The sequence below is a fragment of the Carassius auratus genome, chromosome 27, assembly GCF_003368295.1.
Source record: "Carassius auratus strain Wakin chromosome 27, ASM336829v1, whole genome shotgun sequence".
Taxonomy (NCBI): domain Eukaryota; kingdom Metazoa; phylum Chordata; class Actinopteri; order Cypriniformes; family Cyprinidae; genus Carassius; species Carassius auratus.
In genome coordinates this window covers 22,877,429-22,897,964 of record NC_039269.1, presented here as the reverse complement: position 1 = coordinate 22,897,964, position 20,536 = coordinate 22,877,429, and the positions used below count along the sequence as shown (strand labels likewise).

Genomic DNA, 20,536 nt, shown 5'->3' with positions numbered 1-20,536 from the left:
ATCAACATCTTCTGATGATCCTGGATCAACATTGTCCCAAAATATAGAATTAATCCAATCCCTGAACCTAACCCCTACCCATAATTTATTCCTAAAATCAGTGGGAAATGATATCTGATTAACAAGGGTGTAGAAACACCTAACTCTGGTTGTAAGCCTAAAAAAGATATTTTCTGAAAAGTTATATCTCAATTCTGATTGGTTGATTGGAATGTTGTTTTAGGATCAACAAGGATGTTGATCCCGGAACATGTTGCACTTGGTGAAATCACGCTCACGGTACATACACATATATTGTGCAAACACAAACTTTTATGTTGGATGCGATTACTCATTTGACAACACTAATGTACTTTAAAAAGGTGCATAGATTGATACATTTATGCAGGACTACTGCTGCACATATATTGTAATGAAAATAACATTTTGTATTGAAAATTATAAATATAGAAACATGAAATGAGTAAATATATGAAAACTGTACATCAATTAATGTCATGACAACTGTGAAGGCTAATGTGTAATTTCCTTTACAGAGAGGCAAATCTTCTGGTGGGTCAGATCTGCCATATTTTAGTAGTCCCTACTACGTTTATGCAGCATTACATCTTTAAACAGAATCTGAAGCTACAAGTCACTGAAAGTTCCAATAGGCCTAAGAATATTAGTATATTGAAAATGAATTTACAGTGGCAAAATAATTATTTGGACTGGCTTGAATGCCATGTCCTGTTGCAAATCAATCAGCACAGGAGGTGCGTAAATGTAAACCTGTCCCAGAGCCCGCATGCGTTGTACAAACCAATTCTTTTAAAAGGACATTCTGAAATCCAGTAGGGCTATCTTGTTCATCAATAACAGTTCACATAACTATACCAGTTCACTACACAGACTGCTCAAAAGACAAGACCATCCCTGCGTCCCAATGTGCACATTCTCCACCCTATCTGACCTAAGTAACATTAACTATGACTACTATGATCACATAGAATTTGGGATGGATAGTATACACACTGGGACGCAGGCCATACAGACTGATTCAGATCAGAGCGGTCTTCAGTAATAGACTCGTTCACTGTTGGGAGTCAGAGCGTGAACGCGCCTCATGCGCTTGCACAGAGTTTGGCAAAATGGCGGACAAAACGCCAGGTGGGGCGCAGAAAGCCAACTCTAAGGTATTTTTTTTATTTTTCTACTTTATATCAGTATATTGAAACAGATCTTTCTTGTTGATGACTATAAGAGCGGAATAATATTGAGTTTTAATCGGTAGTGTGTCGCTTTGTGATATGAGAAAGGTCTATTGAGCTGGTCGGTTGTGATGCTAACTCGCTAGCAGTGCAGTTAGCTCGACAACCGGCGGCTGCACAGATTTCGTTTCTGAAATTCACATGAACAGACTCAAATCTGTTGGCCGTATATGCTGCATTTGATTTCATTATATTATGTTTGATTATAACCTTTACACCACCACAGAACTTGCCTTTTTATTGTTTGCTGACATGGCTAACACGAGCGTAGTCTGCAAATATTACTGTATTACACTGATTTCTGGACGTTATGCTCCTGTAGAGAGGAGATGGATTTGTTTATTAGCGTTGTTAGTGTCTTTATTGCGCATATTTGTATGCTAACATGATCACACTCGTTACTAGACACGTGAACGTATCAACAGAAATGGAAACACAGCTGATATGTAGCCTACATGGTTGTTCTGATGGTTTATTCTCCAGTACAGCTCATCTGTCCTGATGTGCTCCGTGATAGTATCCTGGAAAGTGCACTTCTTTATTCACGGCAAACAGTTACATCTTTAACTAGTAGAACCTAAACAAACCATTACCAAATATGGATGCATTCATTATTTTTTCCAACATCTTGTTTTAAATTTTGTGCATTTTGGACTGTATATAACTGCATCAATATTTATTTTCTTCCAAGAAACTAAAGGTCTCTGTGATAAGAGGAAAGTTATGGATCATCTCTGATTTGCATAATTAATCATTTTCATGCAGGCTTTATTGGAAAGTAAGTTAAAGGCCTTCAGTATCGGCAAGATGGCAGTTGCAAAAAGAACACTAAGTAAGAAAGAGCAAGATGAACTCAAGAAGAAGGTAAGAATATTAGGTCTAAAGACTGGAATTCATGTGAATATAGAATGTTGGAAATGTTTTTTTTTTTTTTTTTTTAGAACACATTGTTTTCATTTTGTCATGTCTACTAGCTTGACAGTACAAGTTTAATATTATTCCACTACAATAAATGTCTGCCACGATCTGTGATTTTCACAGGAGGATGAAAGGGCAGCAGCGGAGATCTATGAGGAATTCCTCGCTGCGTTTGAGGGAGGTGAAGGAAAGGTCAAGACCTTTGTACGTGGTGGGATTGCTAATGCTACTAAAGGTAGGATTATCATGTGAATGTTACAGATTGATCTTTTTATCCGAGATCAATGTTTGTTTTTTGAGTTCCAACATAAAACAATGTAAATGCATAAATATTACATAATATTTTTTTGGAAACGTGACACTTTTTTCCCCAGGATGAATTTAAAAAAGCAGCATTTATTTCAATTTGAACTTTTCATGTTTTCATTTTGTAACATTATACACTCTTTACAGTCACTTTTCATTAATTTAATGCATCTTTGCAGAATAAAAGTGTGATGAATGAATTTCACCAAATTAATTGATCTTACAGACTGACAATAGATTAATGTTTCTTTGACCTTTTAAATGATGCAAATATTTGTATTATATGATTTATTATATGATATTTATTATATGATATAATAATGATATGATTATTGTATGTGCTTTGATTCTTTGTTACGTGTCTGTTACAGAGGAAGCGGCAGCTGATGACAAAAAAGGAAAGCTCTACAAACCAAAATCAAGGATTATGGAGGCTAAAAGTTTTTTACCTTTGGAAACTCCACCACAGTTTTTATCATTAGATAAACGCAATGTGAGTCTTTTGTCACTTATTTTTATCTGATCTTCTTTTAAAGCATATATTTTGTCATATAACCCATTATTTTTCTATTATATTGGCTAGGCATCCAAGAAGGGAGACAAAGAAAAGAAAAAGAGCAACCTTGAACTCTTCAAAGAAGAACTTAAACAGTATATGTTCTTTAAATTCTTAATCAACAAATGACAGCACCTTTAAAATGATGACTTCCAGTGTAACCTGCTGTTGTTTTTTTAGGATACAGGAGGAGCGTGATGAACGGCACCGGTTGAAGGGCCGAGTCAGTCGTTTTGAGCCTCTTCCCACAATGGAAGGAAAGCGATCCTGTAAGTTCTTTATTGATGGTATTTTTTTTTTTTGTTTTGTTGTTTTTTTTTTCTTCTCACCAAAACAGTCAGCTTCCCCCTACGTTCGCTCTTGGACCCAGTGAAGTTTGTGCCCCTCCCACATGTTTTGGCCACTGCCAAAAATTCAGCAGCCTATACGCTTTTTAAATTCAGGAAACAAAATTCACACTGCTTTTCTTCTGCTTTTAGCGGATGGTTCTTCACGAAGAAACCGTCCGTCCAGTGGTAATTTTGTTTTATATACTGTGTAATGCAATGACCATTTTGCTGTTTATGTATCCCATCATGGAAGAAGAGCTGGTAAAAACGTCAGTTGTTATTCAGAGCTGTTATGTTGCTTTTCAGTTTTGGACGATTGTGCTCCTGGCTCACACGATGTTGGTGATCCGACAACTACGAATCTCTATTTGGGGAACATAAATCCTCAGGTAATTGGTCTTTTTTTTTTTCTCTCCTTAGAATTGTTGTTGGGTAACGTCTGTAACCAGTTTCTCATGCTAAAACACACTCTCTCACGCTCCAGATGAATGAGGAGATGCTCTGTCAGGAATTCGGTCGCTATGGGCCATTAGCCAGTGTGAAAATTATGTGGCCCAGGACTGATGAGGAAAGGGCCAGAGAACGGAATTGTGGTTTTGTAGCCTTCATGACGAGGAGAGATGCTGAACGTGCACTTAAACATTTAAATGGTAAATATATTTCTTGTTCATGATGATGTAATGCAATATATCAAACAATATTCAGCATTTTTTATCACAAGTTATTCATTTTTGCAGATAGGAGTCAGAAGTTTAAATTCTATGCCTATACTACACCTATATTACAATTTTTCATATTGATGATTATTAACTTCTTTATTTGTGATAAAAACAATAATAAGATTACAGAATCAAGTTGCAATCTAAATTTAATTTTCCATATTAATTTTAAGGGGTCTTTTTTTTTTTTTTAGCAAATATTAAATATAAATTGACTTGTAGAAATTATGCCTGTCTTGAAATAGTATGATATCATATAGGCCTATATGAGCTTTCTTTTGCCCATTGGCCATCCTGCTCTCACAAAACCATTGAAGAATTTGCCAAATGCTGTCCATTTCAGGCAAAATGATAATGAATTTTGAAATGAAACTGGGATGGGGCAAAGGTGTACCAATTCCTCCTCACCCCATTTACATTCCACCTTCAATGATGGAGCACACCCTCCCGCCTCCACCCTCTGGACTGCCCTTCAATGCCCAGCCAAGAGAGAGGCTGAAGAATCCCAGCGCTCCTATGCCTCCCCCTCCAAAGTGCAAAGAGGAGTTTGAGAAGGTAACTTGGCATACGTGGGACAAAACAATTTCGGTTAGCATGGTCATAAAAGTAGTTGGGAGAAATGAATTGTTTATATAAATGTATTTTGCTGGTGTGAAAGAGGTACAGACCTTTTTTTGGTTTGATCTTCTTTGTGAAAAAATATTTTGCCCATAGAATCATGAACATTTTCTTAATTAGCAATTAGCATTTTTTGTAAATAGATCAATCATATAAATTACAAGTGTACCATGCTGATTGTACCGGTAAGTCTTTTGGAGTGTAGATTATTCATTGCACAAGACATTTTATTGGTTTTGGCTGGAAGTTAGGATGAAGCTGTACACGTTTGATATTGTCTGTTTGAAGAAATGTAAAGAGATTTTTAATAATTATATATATATTACGGATGCAGATGATGTATGTATTTCACTGCATTTTTTTAAGGAATGTGTTCAGTCAAGTTTTAAAACTGACCAAGTAGAACACATTTGTTGTTGTTGGAGTATATGTTGCATTTAGTGTTATGCCTGTTTCTTTTTTAACAATACTCACATATATTCTATGTTTATTATCTGATGTGACTTCATATCCAGACTCTGTCGCAAGCCATAGTCAAAGTGGTTATCCCAACAGAAAGGTACATGTTTTTCTTTTTTTCCAAATTCTTATGAAATGTAGAGAACTTATCCCATCTCTGTAGTTTGAAAGATTGGCCATATCCATGCTACCAGAGGCTGGTTTGAGTGAGCAATAGTTGAGGCCTTGCATGAAAATAAGGAGAAGCGACTAACAATAAAAAGCACACACATGCATTGCATTTCCCTTTTAAGGTTTTGCATCATACCATTCAGACAGGTCAAGTTCATATTAGTAGAGAGAGTTCTGTGATTTTTATTTCATTTATTTTCCTTATTGTTTTTGTTGTTATGTGCTACTACCATTCAAAAGTTTGGGGTCAGTAAGATTTTTTCAAAGATATTAACACATTTATCCAGCAAGTATTCATTAAATTGCAAATATTTCTATTTTAATTAAATGTTTTTTTTTTACTGAAGACAGTATATCAGAGTTTGTACAAAAATAATCATGACAACTGTTTTCGGCATCTATAATGTTTTTTTTATCACCAAATTACCATATTAGAATGATTTCTGAAACACTGAGTAATGGCTACCAAATATTTAAATTTTGCCATTATTATTAATATCAGTATTTAATAATATCAAACTGTATTAAAACAGGAAAAGAGATTTTAATTGTGGTGATATTTCACTATATAACTTTTTAAAATCAAATTTAGCTTTGGAGCATTAGAGGCTTATTTTGAAAACATCTTACCAGCCCCCAACTTCAGGCAGTAGTGCACATTATGATTGAATTCTGTCTGATGTTTGTAAGTAGGATGTTTGCTTTTCATTTGGACAGAATATAATTATCAGATATCAATGTTACAGCATGCTTGACAGGTCGTTCCACTAGTTTGGGTGTTTTTGAGAGAATTGTTCAGATTTGATCAGACTGCATCAGATGTGATTCATGACACTACTAATTTAGCAACTAAAACACTACACAACATGCATTCACCTAGTGTCAGTTTTACAAAACCATCCCTCTGGCTATTGCTCACTTCAACTGCCCCAGTAGCATGGCACAAAAGCGACACCCAATCCGCATAGTCTCAGTGACCTTTGACATTGGCCTTGGTGAGCAGCACAAGTTGAACTGTCTGCAGCAGCGAGGGACCAGAAAAGCGTCACAGGATGGATTGGGGAAAGTATACAGAATGATTACCTGACATTGGTATGATCGGCTCCAATACTTGTGATTTGTGTTTCAGTACATTTGAAAAACATCATCTGTTGATTTTATCGGCCACTTCACGAGCCAGTCAGGAAGCCAGTTGTTTTCCCTATCCCTTAACTGACTCTAGAAGTGCTTACATGATTTTGTCCCTCTCCATCCACACTTGTCTATTGTCAAAAAGCAAGAAAGATCACTATCACTCTGCCTCACATTTAGTATTTCAGTAGCACGTTTAATAAGTTACAAGGGCAGAATGCTATGGCTGAGACTCAGATGTAGATGTAGTTTATGGAATTAAATGTTTTGTTTGTTACAGCTGTCACACTGCCAGTCAGTTTTAAATCTTATAAGCTCAAACATGTTTATTGACTCATGGATAGTAAGTGCAAGGATGTTGCATTTCATCAGATCTCATATTGTAGCAATAGCAGTTGTCTAGGTGTGGCTGGTGATGGCGCTGAATCTGTTTTGCTTTAACTGTGTTTTTCTCGTAGGAATTTGCTCTCTCTCATCCATCGAATGATCGAATTTGTGGTGCGTGAAGGTCCAATGTTTGAAGCCATGATCATGAACCGGGAGATCAACAATCCGCTCTACAGGTGAGTGCATTTTAAACACTTTTGTGCATGTTTAAAAAGAATGAATCAATCATTTAGTCATTTGCCCCATTTTGCCTGCAATTTAACATTTAGATCTGCTTCCATCCCATCAACAAACACTGGATAGAACCAAGTCCCATGTCTAATAGTCCAAAAGAAGTCCAATAAGGTGCATACATCTAAAATATGTGTTTCAAACGGCTCCGGTTGGAGAATAAAGGCCCCCTTCAGTGAATCGATGCATTTTTCTATGAAAAACATACATATTTAAGATGTTATAAAACTGTTGTACACATATTCATGAGAGAGTGCCTTTCTGGCGGATGACGTAGTATGTCGCTGTAGCATGATTAGTGACAAACTAAAATAAATTAATTCGAAGTACAAACGATGATTAGTCGAGAAAAATGTCGGAGCATTTCGATATAAGACAAGAGGAGACTGGTTTTCCTTTACTAAAGGAAACTTTGCTTTCTTTGCTCCTGTAAACAAACTTTGGTTCTTGCAAGACTAGCATATTCTCATTGGAGCTAATGCTACACTGACGTCCTATGCCATCTGCCTAGGACGGCTTGCACAAACGACAGTTTATAACCCTTTATCACATCTTAAATATGGATATTTTTCTTACAAAAATGCATTGATTCACTAAAGGAGGCTTTTATTCACCCCCCGGAGTCAAGTGAGGCCCTTTTTAGTATGGATGGATGCAGTTCATTGCACTTCTTTTAGTCTGTTGTACAGTAACACTGTCATTATGAAGCTTGGAAGAGCAAGGACATTTTTTTAAATATAACTCCAATTGCATTCGTGTGATTTTTAGAGTTGACTTGTATACTGATAATGTCCTTAAATCAATCCTTGTTTTTTGTTAAAATTCAACAGGTTTTTATTTGAAAATCAAAGTCCTGCTCATGTTTATTACCGGTGGAAGTTATACACCATATTACAGGTTAGCCTTTTTTATTTTTATTCTCTTGTCAGAATCTCATTGAAATGTGTTCAGCTGTAAAATATTAAAAATATCTCCACTCCCAGGGCGATTCTCCAACAAAATGGAAAACAGAAGACTTTAGAATATTTAAGAACGGATCTTTCTGGCGACCGCCACCTCTCAACCCATATTTGCATGGCACGCCTGAAGACGAGGAGCGTGATGATGAAGATGACGATGATGAAGATGATGAAATCAGCAAGAAGGGCGCTTTGAAAGACAAGTATGTCTATCTATCAAAATCTGGATTTTTATGGAGATTTCCAGTCCTTCTATTATGGATCTACTAGGCTTTTGGTTGTAGCCAATATTGTTGGTTATGTGTACTCAATATTCTCCTCTTCTGCAGCGAGAGGGATAAATTGGAGGAGTTACTCCGAGGTCTCACGCCAAGGAAGAGCGACATAGCTGACGCCATGTTTTTCTGCCTCACACATGCTGACGCAGCCGAAGAGATTGTGGAATGCATTGCTGAGTCTCTCTCCATACTTAAAACCCCTCTGCCAAAGAAGGTCACTCTTACATAGCAGAATTACGATTAAGAAAGTATTTTGTATGGGTCTCATGACTTTTGCTTACGTGGTCATTTCTGTCCCCCTCAGATTGCAAGGTTATATTTGGTGTCAGATGTGCTGTATAACTCATCTGCAAAAGTTGCTAATGCTTCCTATTACAGAAAATTGTAAGTCTCAGAAATATTTTTGAGTGCACAATCAAATATTTATTTTTGTTTGTTGGTTTATTCATTGTGTTTTGTTCTGATTCTTTTACAGCTTTGAAACAAAACTCTGCCAGGTATTTTCTGACCTAAACGCCACATATAAGACAATACAGGGCCATTTACAATCCGAGAATTTCAAGGTGCGCCATTTTGCTCTTTTAACACACAATAGTTTTCTGTTTTAAAGATTGAAGTTGATGTTTTTACATTTTGGTCCTCACAGCAACGAGTAATGTCCTGTTTCCGTGCATGGGAAGACTGGGCAGTGTATCCCGATCCATTCCTGATTAAACTTCAGAACATCTTCCTGGGCCTCGTCAGTCTCGATCCTGAAAAGGAGACTGTAGACGTGTTACCTGAGGTTAGCTTCATAGAGATTGACTGATTGAGTGATGATTCATAGATTTGCAATGGTCAGTTTTGAGTTGAGTCACAGTTCATCTAGACATGAACCGACAGATTGGATGTTTATTTTGTTTTTACTCAGCAACCAGAAATGTCGGAGGACGTTGATGGTGCTTCTATTGTGGAGGAGGAGCTGGATGGTGCACCTTTGGATGATGTTGACGGCATGCCCATAGATGGAGCGCCAATTGATGGTGCACCACTTGATGACCTGGATGGAATGCCCATCAAGGGGACAGATGATGATCTAGATGGCGTTCCTTGTAAGAATGCTGACAACATTGATTCTATTTTATTTAACTTTCATACACTTGGTAAACTGGACATATAAATCAAAAATAAGTAAGAATTACAATTGCCGAATGCCATGGAAAATCTTTTAAAAGAAATTTGTTTTTCAGTGCCCTTTTTCTTTTCTTTTTCAGTGGATCAAAAACCAGGCTTTAAGGTGGCCCCGTCAAAATGGGAGGAAGTGGATGGTACTGCTTTGGAGGCTCAAGGTAAGTCTAGATGCCATTTATGACATCATCTAATGTTTAATTTTCTCTTGGGATATGCATTATAAAGTTTTGAGAATTTTGAAATCAAACCATGATTTTTCTCTGTTTTTAGCTGTAACCACATCCAAATGGGAAATCTTTGATCTACCCGATGAACCTGAGAAAAGCAAAACAAGGCAAGTTTTACTAGTTCTACTTGGTTTGTAAAACTCGTGGACTTTGAATCATGGAAAGGTCATAGGAATGCCTTGCTAATTTCATAGTCATAAATTAAAATAATTAGATCCCTAGAAATTGCTGGTATGAGTGCACTCTCTATAAAAGGATTTCAGAAATTTCTTATAGGTGGGGGAGTCCTAATTGTTGGATTTTGTAGGATGAAATTCATGTTTTTAACCCCCTTCTCACATTCTTGTTATAGTGCAACACGAGAAACTGAGAGTAAAGACTCTCTCAAGAGCTCCAGCGCTGCAGATCAGCAGTCCTACAGTAATCCTGTTAGAGAAGAATATGATTTAAAGTCTGCTAAGTTTTCTGAGATGAGCGAGGAGAAACGTGCCAAACTACGAGAAATCGAGGTATACCTAAATGCTAAATGTGCTAATAGGAGTGGAACAGGTTGGTTTGTTTCACGGTTTCGGTATGTGCTATGTTTATGGACAAACTATACTTAAAAAAAAAAAAAAAAAAATCTAACTACGAACAACAGCACAAATAAATGCAATAGAGTAAAGATACAAATAAAATAAACAGTGATTATTCTTTTTCTTTTTTTAATGCATTAGATTTTAGGTACAGAAATTGAATAAAGCAATCAAATGTAAAACAGAAACACATATTTGACTATATAAATAAATTAAAGATTGTTCTTTATTAAAGTTACAAAAGCTTTTTAATCAAGAGCAGTGAGTGATGTCTTTGTTGTTGCTGTTCGATTAATATAAAGACTGCCACTTTAAGATAATGCACTGATACAGTATGCCTTTGTTCGGTCGACTATGTCTGCTGTAGGATACAAACCCTGTTTGTTTAACGTGCTATTAATCGCAAACCATTTTACAGATGCTTTGTCAGATTTAAGTTGAACCGCTGTCCCAGCGCGTGCCGAACCGTGTGTGGTGAACCGAACAGTTCGTTTTTTTTTTTTTTTTTTCAGCGAACCTTGCCATCCCTATGTACTAAACATTATTCTTCACATTCTTGAAAGCTGTTAAGAGATCCCAAGTCATTTTTCTTTGTCTGTTGTAGCTGAAAGTCATGAAGTTTCAAGATGAGCTTGAATCTGGAAAACGCCCAAAAAAATCTGGACCGAGTATTCAAGAACAAGTAGAGCTTTACCGGGACAAGTTACTACAGCGGGTTAGTATAAAAATTTTTTTTTTGCTTGCATTGTTTTTAGTATTACTTTGTTACTATTTTGTTGGAAACCTCTATTTTTGAACATTTTTCAGGAAAAGGAGAAAGAGACAGAGAAAGACAAAGAGAAAGAAAAAGAGAGAAAAGACAAAGAAAAATCTGATGTGTCCCACAAAGAGAAGGACAAAGATGACTCCACCCCGGGCAGAAAAGAAAAGTAAGATACCGCAACATTACTTCATTTTTTAATACATTGTTCTTGTGTTTGTTTTTAAACAATTTTATTTCCTTCTCAGAAAACGGAGGCATAGTCCCTCCCCCAGTCCCACCCGAAGTAGCAGCAGTAGGCGCGGCAGGTCACCCTCACCTCGATCAGAGCGCTCCGATAGATCTTTTACAAAAGACAGCTCTCGATCGTCTTATAAAGACTCTCCAAGAGAAAGTAACCGCAAGTCATCTAAAAGGTAAACTTACAGTATCCTCTCTAATATTTATTGTCGCAGCTTAAAACTCAGTCCTGTGGCTTGTCTTTTCTTGTCTTTTGTCTGTCAGTACATGCATGGTTATGGATCAATAAATTATTAAATTAATAAACCATCTCATTTTTAAAAAATTATTTCAGGTCTCCTTCACCCCCAAGAACGCCTAAGAGGTCACGGAGGTCCAGATCGAGAACACCCAAAAAATCCTCAAAGAAATCCAGATCTCGGTCACGATCTCCTCACCGTTCTCACAAGAAATCCAAAAAAAGCAAACACTGAGACTTCTGGGAAGATGCCTGGGTTGTCTTTTGTGCCTCAGATTTGTCCGGTAAATCAGTGTGAAGGACATTCCCTCTTTCACCCCTCCTTTTTGAACCTCACTCACATTGGCACAAGAACAGTGTTCAAGGGTCATCTATAGGGTGTTTTATAATGTCATTTAGGAGCTTCCTTTGATGTTCAAAGTGTCCAAAAAGAAAATAACTGCAGTGGTTGGTGCAATCCTCCAAAAACATGAAAACTATTGTCTTACAATTTTTTTTTTTTTTTTTTTTTTGGTCATTGTTTTTAGATCCCTTGAAACTGACTTAAATTAAACTAGTGTAAGTTTCAGTTGTATAGATGTTTGCTTTTCAATAAAGACAATTTATGTGACTTTTCTTTGAAATGGCTTCGTTTTTGTGAATACATCCCAAATAAACATGTGTATTAAATAGCCAACTTATTTTATAAAAGTTGCATTATAGGCCAGGGGTTTTTAATGTTTTAAATGCCATGAACACCCAAATATGTTCATCCTAAAATTAAATGCATTAAAGAAATAATATTTAATTTATACATTTGGAAAATGGTTAGTATTCACTATAGTACTATTAGATGTATTGTTTAAACTAGTTTTTGTGAATTCATTTTGTACCAAATTATTTAGTTTAAATGTATTTTTGTTTTTACCCACCTAAACATTTTGAGGGACCCTTGTCTGAAAAGCCCTGTTAAAACTACTCGTGCAGCATTATGCGATGACTTCACGGCGCTTGCGCAGTATAGGAAGTGCGTAGACCTCGATCTCACGACATTTCCGCGAGCACACAAACAAGGAAGAATCGTTTAGTCCATGTTTGATCGTTCTCAAAAATGAGTGCAATAAAGTCCTGCGGGATTTTGATGAGTTTTTGCTGCATACTCACGAGCACATATGCATCTCCCGACGTCTTCGATGGTGTTTTGGGGGAAACGGCGTCTTGTCATAAAACATGTCAGATGACTTACAGTTTGCACACTTATCCGCGGGTGAGTGCGAGACATTCAACCAGCTACGGCTGTTTACTAACAAAGAAACGCTATTGAGATGTTTAGTCTGTATTTAGTTTGCTGTTTTTAGGAGCTTGTGCGTTGTAATGTTAGAACAATAACAACGAGAAAAACGCCTTTCTTTATTTGGCCTGTTGTTTGTGTGATTAGGAGGAGGCGCTGTACGCCTGTCAGAGAGGATGTCGTCTCTTCTCCATCTGTCAGTTCGTGGGTGACAGCAAGGATCTCAACGAAACCAAAGCTGAATGCGAGTCAGGTAATACTCAAGTATTGTCTGTCTGAGTCTCTCCAGCATTCACTCATCCTTGTGTTGATAACCGTGTGTTTGACTTCCTGCAGCTTGTCGTGAAGCCTACACCCAGTCCGAGGAGCAGTACGCATGCAGTCTAGGATGCCAGAGTCAACAGCCATTTGCAGAGCAAAGAATGGAGCAGGTGTGGAAAACATTTGAATAATTGCTTTACATGTTTACTGTTTTCAATCGTCAGCTACTTGAATTTCACAAGTGTGCTATTTGAAGTCACTCATTGTTTGTTTGTTTTGGTGGGAAGTTGTTGACCATGATGCCCTGGATCCATCTCCTGTACCCACTGACCTTGGTGAGGGGTTTCTGGGAAGACATGATGAGCCAAGCTCACAGCTTCATCACCTCATCCTGGACATTTTACCTCCAGGCAGATGATGGCAAAGTGGTCATTTTCCAGGTAATGTCATGATGATGTATTTTGGCCCTTCGTAGTAAAACACTTCTTGTGCAAAGTAAGAAGTAAAACTTATTTTTAAAGTGCCATTGATCAAGATTGTTGCTTTATCTCATTTCTAGTCCGAGCCGCAAGTTCAGTTTATCCCTCAGTTTGAATTCCAGAGGGACGAGACTGAGGAGTCACCGAGCACTTGTGAGCACTTCACATAACACACACAATGTTTTCCTCTATGATTATTTAGCAAGCTTTGGAAAGTGTCACACTTCATGACTGTTTTACATGTTTCCAGACTTTAATAATCATAATATCATTTGTTAAAATGGTTGTTCGGTCGTTCATTGGATGGAAGTGGATCTGAACGCAAAGCTGAGGTTGATTGTAGGAGAGGGGTGGGATTTATGCAGATTAAATGATTGAAAAACGTAACCAGATGATCCAGTTATTACATTTTGATAAAAAATGATGAGCTCCAAATGTTATGTTAACAAAAACATATATACAGTATTGTTCAAAATAATAGCAGTACAATGTGACTAACCAGAATAATCAAGGTTTTTAGTATATTTTTTATTGCTACGTGGCAAACAAGTTACCAGTAGGTTCAGTAGATTGTCAGAAAACAAACAAGACCCAGCATTCATGATATGCACGCTCTTAAGGCTGTGCAATTGGGCAATTAGTTGAAAGGGGTGTGTTCAAAAAAATAGCAGTGTCTACCTTTGACTGTACAAACTCAAAACTATTTTGTACAAACATTTTTTTTTTCTGGGATTTAGCAATCCTGTGAATCACTAAACTAATATTTAGTTGTATGACCACAGTTTTTTAAAACTGCTTGACATCTGTGTGGCATGGAGTCAACCAACTTGTGGCACCTCTCAGCTGTTATTCCACTCCATGATTCTTTAACAACATTCCACAATTCATTCACATTTCTTGGTTTTGCTTCAGAAACAGCATTTTTGATATCACCCCACAAGTTCTCAATTGGATTAAGGTCTGGAGATTGGGCTGGCCACTCCATAACATTAATTTTGTTGGTTTGGAACCAAGACTTTGCCGTTTACTAGTGTGTTTTGGGTCATTGTCTTGTTGAAACAACCATTTCAAGGGCATGTCCTCTTCAGCACAGGGCAACATGACCTCTTCAAGTATTTTAACATATGCAAACTGATCCATGATCCCTGGTATGCGATAAATAGGCCCAACACCATAGTAGGAGAAACATGCCCATATCATGATGCTTGCACCTCCATGCTTCACTGTCTTCACTGTGTACTGTGGCTTGAATTCAGAGTTTGGGGGTCGTCTCACAAACTGCCTGTGGCCCTTGGACCCAAAAAGAACAATTTTACTCTCATCAGTCCACAAAATATTCCTCCATTTCTCTTTAGGCCAGTTGATGTGTTCTTTGGCAAATTGTAACCTCTTCTGCACATGCCTTTTTTTTAACAGAGGGACTTTGCGGGGGATTCTTGAAAATAGATTAGCTTCACACAGACGTCTTCTAACTGTCACAGTACTTACAGGTAACTCCAGACTGTCTTTGATCATCCTGGAGGTGATCATTGGCTGAGCCTTTGCCATTCTGGTTATTCTTCTATCCATTTTGATGGTTGTCTTCCGTTTTCTTCCACGTCTCTCTGGTTTTGCTCTCCATTTTAAGGCATTGGAGATCATTTTAGCTGAACAGCCTATCATTTTTTGCACCTCTTTATAGGTTTTCCCCTCTCTAATCAACTTTTTAATCAAAGTATGCTGTTCTTCTGAACAATGTCTTGAACGACCCATTTTCCTCAGCTTTCAAATGCATGTTCAACAAGTGTTGGCTTTATCCTTAAATAGGGGCCACCTGATTCACACCTGTTTCTTCACAAAATTTATGACCTCAGTGATTGAATGCCACACTGCTATTTTTTTGAACACACCCCTTTCAACTAATTCAACTAATTGCCCAATTGCACAGCCTTAAGAGCGTGCATATCATGAATGCTGGGTCTCATTTGTTTTCTGAGAATCTACTGAACCTACTGGTAACTTGTTTGCCACGTAGCAATAAAAAAATATACGAAAAACCTTGATTATTCTGGTTAGTCACATTGTACTGCTATTATTTTGAACAATACTGTATAAGCGTGCATGGATGAACCATTCACAATAAGGTCAATAACATATGTTTAGAGAACCGAAAACAGGTCAATTTTAATCTCTTGATGACATTTGAAGTTGAGCATGTAATATCTGTGCCATTAGTAAGACCTTGTAGTTTTGAGCCAAGTCTACCTTTTATTTTGAGAAAGTGTGTTTTGATGCTGCTAGTGGCGAGTAGTTTTAAGATGACATGTTATGATGTCTAAATATGTAATAACAATCATGATTGGTCAGCAAAGGCTGACTTAACTGTGTCACTTTCCACAACATCATCTTCGCATCATTGTCTTAACAGAAGTAGTATCAAGATCTCAACACTGATATTGGACCTCTTGTATTATTAACAGTTGTAAATCAGGAAATGAAAAAACCAGTTTATAAAGACTCCCCAAGAAGATACATTCAAGAAAGAGACCGAGACATGTTCATCGATCGAAGCAACTCTGAGGACGATTACAACCTCTTCAGCTGTCTCTCGAGGTCGGTCACATGTCGATCTGGATCTGAATCTCTAATGAGATGTTGCAGTCTGTTGATCGTGTTTAATATAAAGCAACGTGTTTTCTTTTTGGTACCGGTAGGAACCCGTGGCTGCCTGGCTGGATCCTGACCACCACTCTGGTTCTGTCCGTCTTGGTTCTGATCTGGATTTGTTGTGCCACAGTGTCCACTGCTGTTGAGCAGTACGTCCCTGCTGAGGTAAACCACTTCACATTCACTCGTCTGCTTGTTGTTTAGCCAATTATTGGTTAGTTGGTTCTGTTTAACGAACTGATCCACATGTTCTCCTGCTTTTAACAGAAGCTAAGCATATATGGGGATATGGAGTGCATGAAGGATCAGAAGCTGACCCCGTATCTGCAGTCCTCTCTGGTGATCATCAGATCTCCGGGTGTGGAGGAGCAGGAAGCTGGACCTCTTCCATCAAAGGTCAATCTGGATCAGTCTAACATTTAACCAGTCTAACATCTAAAGAAATGGGTCGAGCTTTTGGTTTTCTCTTTCAGAGGTGTGGTTATAGCTTCAAACGCATTGACTATGGGTTTCTTGGTTCTCCTTTTGTTAACATTTGAGAAGCGTGTACTGTGGGGGATATATTCTGTTGATGTTTTGGCACTTTAAAAGGCATTAGCTATCAGACTAAAAGCTCTGTAGGATCTGAGGTTTTCTGTTTACTGCCCATTTGCAGAGGCAAAGTCATCTTGTTTCTCTTATTTGTATTTGAGTGTTCCCAGTGTGATCAGTAGCAGCTTGTGATTTGAGGTACAACGTGTTGCACAATGACATTAACGTTTAGATTTTTGCTCTAGTACAAGATATCTCTGCTGCAGTGAGTGGAAATTTTTTGAACTGCCATAGAGACAGTCGTAAAGTCAATAAAAGCATTGTAAATCAAGATGTTTTGCGACCACTCCGATCTTTCTTCTAAATATTAATAAACAAACCAACTAAAAAGTGTTCTGTTCTCATGTTTTGTTTTTCATTTAAATAGATAAGTGTTAGTGCAGGGTTTTAATGTGTCATTTGTTTGGACTAGTCAAACCTGACGTGATATGTGTGGGAATGTCAATGCTGACAACAAAGATTTTATGTGCTGATAGAAGTGCTGATGTTGTTAAAAAGTTAGCATCTTGTAACACTCTTCTGACCATTTATTTAGGCTTCTGAAGAGTGTTTCTGAAAAACAGATGTAAGAATTGCACACTGGCATTTTTTGAAGTAAATACATAAAAAGAAAAAAAAATACCAACAGCACTCAACCTTGAGTAAGGAAATTAGGTTTTATAAGTCTTTAATGAATAATTGAATAAGGAATATTATCTATTTTTCTGTGTTGTTTGAGAGTCATTTTTTCCAAGCAGCGACAGTTTGGTATACCAACATTAGAGAGGACTGAAACAGAAAAGAAAGGTAAGATGCACTTCTCTGAGAGTTCCTTTCCGTTCCATTCTGGACAGAAACATTATCAGTGACTGTATCAAAGCCAAATACTGTTTAATGTTATTATGAACGTTGTTACATAGGACATCATTCATAAGTTTGAAGTCATTCATGCTAGTTGCCTATAAAGTCAGAACTAGTGTTCAGATTTGACCTGACTTCTTCCACAGAAATGTACATACTGTAAGTCTGGTAGTGTGTGATCCTCAGTCATTTAGTGACATTTCTGTAACTGTTTTGCTATGTTTTAAAATCTGTTTCAGCCTTAATGATTTTGTGTAAACATGCTCATGTTTTGCAGCCAGTCTATTTGTAATATGAAAAAACACGAGAGTACAAAAATAAAAAAATAAGCCGTTTTTAATTGTAAAGAATCCAAACTAAAAGCATTTCAGAGTCATGTTCCTCACAGAGGAATGTCACATGTCTGTGTCCACTCAATAACTGTTTAAAAGATCTAAGTCCTCCGCAGACAGAGACTGGCGCTTTGACAGAGGAGCTGAACTTTGGTCTTCCTCTGTTGATAGTCTCCTCTTCTTGCCCTTCTGAACAGCTGCCACTGTTGACGAAAGTGAGTTGTGCTCTGCTGTTGAGCTCGTGCCACAGAGATCAACCTTAGAAAAGTGAATCGGCACAACTTTGTCTTTCTTTGTGTTGTCACTCGTCCCAGAGCAGGAGTTTAGTGTCTCTCGGACAAACTTTTCTCTTCCATCTAAAGAACAAAATGAAAATAATCCAAATTCAGACCATTATAACAATAACAAAAATGCTTAGTAGTAATATAATATTTTGTGATAAAGTGAACATGTAGATAAAATGAATATACTCACAGAAACGCAGAGCATTTGTTCTCGGTTTGGGGTCTTTCTTTGGTACTTCAGAAGCTGTAATTTCCCACTGGTTTATTACCTAATTCAAATTTGAATAGTGAGAGAATTTAAATCAGAGATGCTTCCATTATAAAACATTTAAACATCAACATTGCATTCATAATTAGATATAAAACCTTCCCTGTTACCTGTTCAGCCCAGCCTTCAGTCTTACAATCAGAGTGTCCAAACTCCTTCAAAGGGGTTTCTGATAAGACCATTCTCATATTCTTTCTGAAGAACCCTTTCAAAGACACGTTCACCTAAAAGAGATTCCTAATATTATACAAGACCTAAATAAAAACATACTCATTGGTGTTAACTTTTTAATTGTGTTACCGTCACATTTGTCCCAGATATGTCCAGTTTCTGAAGCATTTTAAAGCATGTTATATATCCAAGACCTTTCTCAGTAATGGGATTCTCTGTTAAAAAAAAATTGAAATGGCAAGAGTATACATTACCATAAACATCACATTCATCGTGGTTATGTATAAAAATCAATTGAAAATATTTATGTAAAGATGATTTATTCTGTTTTTTGTTTTGTTTTTTGCTCACCAAGGCTGCATTTATTAAAATAATCAATGTTAGAAACAGTTATATTATATATGTTTTTTTTTTTTCAGGATTCCTTGATAAACAGAAAATTCAAAAGAAAAGCATTTATTTATTTGAAAAATAAAATATTTTATAACATTATAAATGTCAGTAAAGGCATCCTTGCCAAATAAAACATATTTATACTGATCTCAAACATTTGAATAGTAATTTATCCGACTATACAAATCGATTAAGTTACCAGAGAGTTCCAAAAGTTGCAGATTTTCTAGACCTTTCTTCATCACCCTCACCGGCGCGGTCAGTCTCTGCAGTCCTGCATCAGAAAGGCAGTTTGCACCTAGGAAAAGCTTCACAAGACTACAGAAAAAAGGGAAATTTGGGGAAGAGGAAAGTGACTTCCCTCTTTATCACAAAGTAAAACAAACTGTACACCCAATAAACCATCTGAAATTTTATTATTATTTCTGCAACTGTGCCAATGAATGAGACGACGACGTTTCCATACCTAGCCAGGGTTTCAGAGGTTATGTATTTGAAAACCTGGTGGTTGTCACCCAATCTACATCCATAGAGGTCCAGGCTCTCCAGATTCTGAAACTGTCTGATCTCGTCCAACCTCTCGGATATCAAAAGATTCCTGAAAACACAATAACACTGATGTAAATGCACTGGTTTCTAAATTAAGCAGGATAAAAGGCCTACCTAGGCAGACACCCATGAGATTGTGTTTACTTCTGACCTGTTTCTCAAACACAGGGATCTCAGCACTAGCTCTCCGTAGGCCTCACAGAAGACCTGCAGTGCTCTGGGTGCAGTGTGTGGCTCGGTGAATTTGTGTCTCTCTTCAGCGGCCGAGAACAACTTATCAGCCATTTGCTCAGGAAAACCGACCAGTGAGTCCACATGCTCGATATGATCAGCGATGAACTGTAAAGATATGTCAAATAAAGACTTCACCGTGTAACGCAGACTGCCCTCTTTGTTGTATGTAAATATGAAGTGGTCTCTTCTCTTTGAGCGGCTCGCAGCTGGTAAAGTGTCGATGCAGAGTTGAAAGGAGAAGTCTCTGGTGAAGAGTCTGTGCTGCGGAGAATGATTTCTGTCTGCAGTGACACACCGCAGTTCTCCTTTCTCCCTGACATACACTGCTCCACAGCCCTCACTCACATACATCCTCACCAGATCTTTAACGGTACACAAACGAAGCGGTTAGTGTACAAAATATTCTACTGTCGTTTGAAAATCAAGGGTATACTGACGGAAACACCGAGGAGTCTGTAAAATGTAAAAAGATTTAAAAACGACGGGCTCTTGGAGTGGCATCCCTCCTGTAAGTCGAGTTTCAAGCACATTCCAAAATAAAAGTCTTTACTGAAATCTGCACTAAACTAAAAAAAACATACACACATACACACACTTCAAAAACTATTACCGGTGTACCTGCCGCCCCCCATATTTTTTATTTCACCATATTAGTTATTTCCATTGTTTGTTTGTTTTCTATTTTTTTTTAATTGG

At 37.4% G+C, this 20,536-nt stretch overlaps 3 protein-coding genes across 5 annotated transcripts; 2 read left to right on the top strand and 1 right to left on the bottom strand.

Moving 5' to 3' along the window:
• The first annotated feature begins 1,025 nt into the window (after positions 1-1,025).
• u2surp (U2 snRNP-associated SURP domain containing) lies at positions 1,026-12,145 on the top strand. Of its 3 annotated transcripts, XM_026206730.1 has the most exons (26): positions 1,026-1,175; positions 2,016-2,114; positions 2,292-2,403; positions 2,846-2,967; positions 3,058-3,125; positions 3,211-3,299; positions 3,510-3,545; positions 3,666-3,748; positions 3,844-4,009; positions 4,422-4,633; positions 5,212-5,255; positions 6,916-7,020; positions 7,906-7,972; positions 8,059-8,237; positions 8,364-8,526; positions 8,617-8,696; positions 8,788-8,875; positions 8,959-9,096; positions 9,223-9,403; positions 9,566-9,640; positions 9,753-9,816; positions 10,062-10,218; positions 10,889-10,999; positions 11,092-11,213; positions 11,293-11,460; positions 11,619-12,145. In XM_026206730.1, exons 1-26 carry the CDS (start codon positions 1,131-1,133, stop codon positions 11,755-11,757), a joined length of 2,913 nt encoding a protein of 970 aa, XP_026062515.1. In that variant the 5' UTR covers positions 1,026-1,130; the 3' UTR covers positions 11,758-12,145. The 3 variants fall into 3 exon arrangements, with proteins under 3 accessions (XP_026062515.1, XP_026062516.1, XP_026062517.1); XM_026206731.1 differs by lacking the exon at positions 3,510-3,545; XM_026206732.1 differs by lacking the exons at positions 1,026-1,175; positions 2,016-2,114; positions 2,292-2,403; ... (5 more) ...; positions 3,844-4,009; positions 5,212-5,255 and having other exon boundaries at positions 4,502-4,633.
• A 387-nt stretch (positions 12,146-12,532) lies between these two features.
• Positions 12,533-17,102, top strand: LOC113045948 (transmembrane protein 59-like). The gene is made up of 8 exons (XM_026206729.1): positions 12,533-12,768; positions 12,940-13,045; positions 13,129-13,223; positions 13,341-13,493; positions 13,613-13,685; positions 15,992-16,124; positions 16,226-16,343; positions 16,446-17,102. Exons 1-8 carry the CDS (start codon positions 12,613-12,615, stop codon positions 16,599-16,601), a joined length of 990 nt encoding a protein of 329 aa, XP_026062514.1. The 5' UTR covers positions 12,533-12,612; the 3' UTR covers positions 16,602-17,102.
• A 317-nt stretch (positions 17,103-17,419) lies between these two features.
• Positions 17,420-20,394, bottom strand: lrrc42 (leucine rich repeat containing 42). The gene is made up of 7 exons (XM_026206727.1): positions 19,758-20,394; positions 19,524-19,655; positions 19,257-19,375; positions 18,794-18,879; positions 18,604-18,717; positions 18,416-18,494; positions 17,420-18,297 (listed from the first exon to the last, which is right to left on the bottom strand). Exons 1-7 carry the CDS (start codon positions 20,189-20,191, stop codon positions 18,023-18,025), a joined length of 1,239 nt encoding a protein of 412 aa, XP_026062512.1. The 5' UTR covers positions 20,192-20,394; the 3' UTR covers positions 17,420-18,022.
• Between the last annotated feature and the right edge of the window lie 142 nt (positions 20,395-20,536).

Coding starts and splice junctions, on each gene's coding strand:
- lrrc42 (XM_026206727.1), bottom strand. CDS start 20,191: ATGTATGTGAGTGAGGGCTGTGGAGCAGTGTATGTCAGGGAGAAAGGA. Junction 19,656..19,757: donor TCCCTGTGTTTGAGAAACAG/GTCAGAAGTAAA, acceptor TTGTGTTTTCAG/GAATCTTTTGATATCCGAGA. Junction 18,495..18,603: donor CTGAAGGCTGGGCTGAACAG/GTAACAGGGAAG, acceptor AATTTGAATTAG/GTAATAAACCAGTGGGAAAT.
- u2surp (XM_026206730.1), top strand. CDS start 1,131: ATGGCGGACAAAACGCCAGGTGGGGCGCAGAAAGCCAACTCTAAG. Junction 11,000..11,091: donor GGGACAAGTTACTACAGCGG/GTTAGTATAAAA, acceptor AACATTTTTCAG/GAAAAGGAGAAAGAGACAGA. Junction 11,461..11,618: donor AACCGCAAGTCATCTAAAAG/GTAAACTTACAG, acceptor AAATTATTTCAG/GTCTCCTTCACCCCCAAGAA.
- LOC113045948 (XM_026206729.1), top strand. CDS start 12,613: ATGAGTGCAATAAAGTCCTGCGGGATTTTGATGAGTTTTTGCTGCATA. Junction 12,769..12,939: donor GTTTGCACACTTATCCGCGG/GTGAGTGCGAGA, acceptor TTGTGTGATTAG/GAGGAGGCGCTGTACGCCTG. Junction 16,125..16,225: donor CTCTTCAGCTGTCTCTCGAG/GTCGGTCACATG, acceptor TGGTACCGGTAG/GAACCCGTGGCTGCCTGGCT.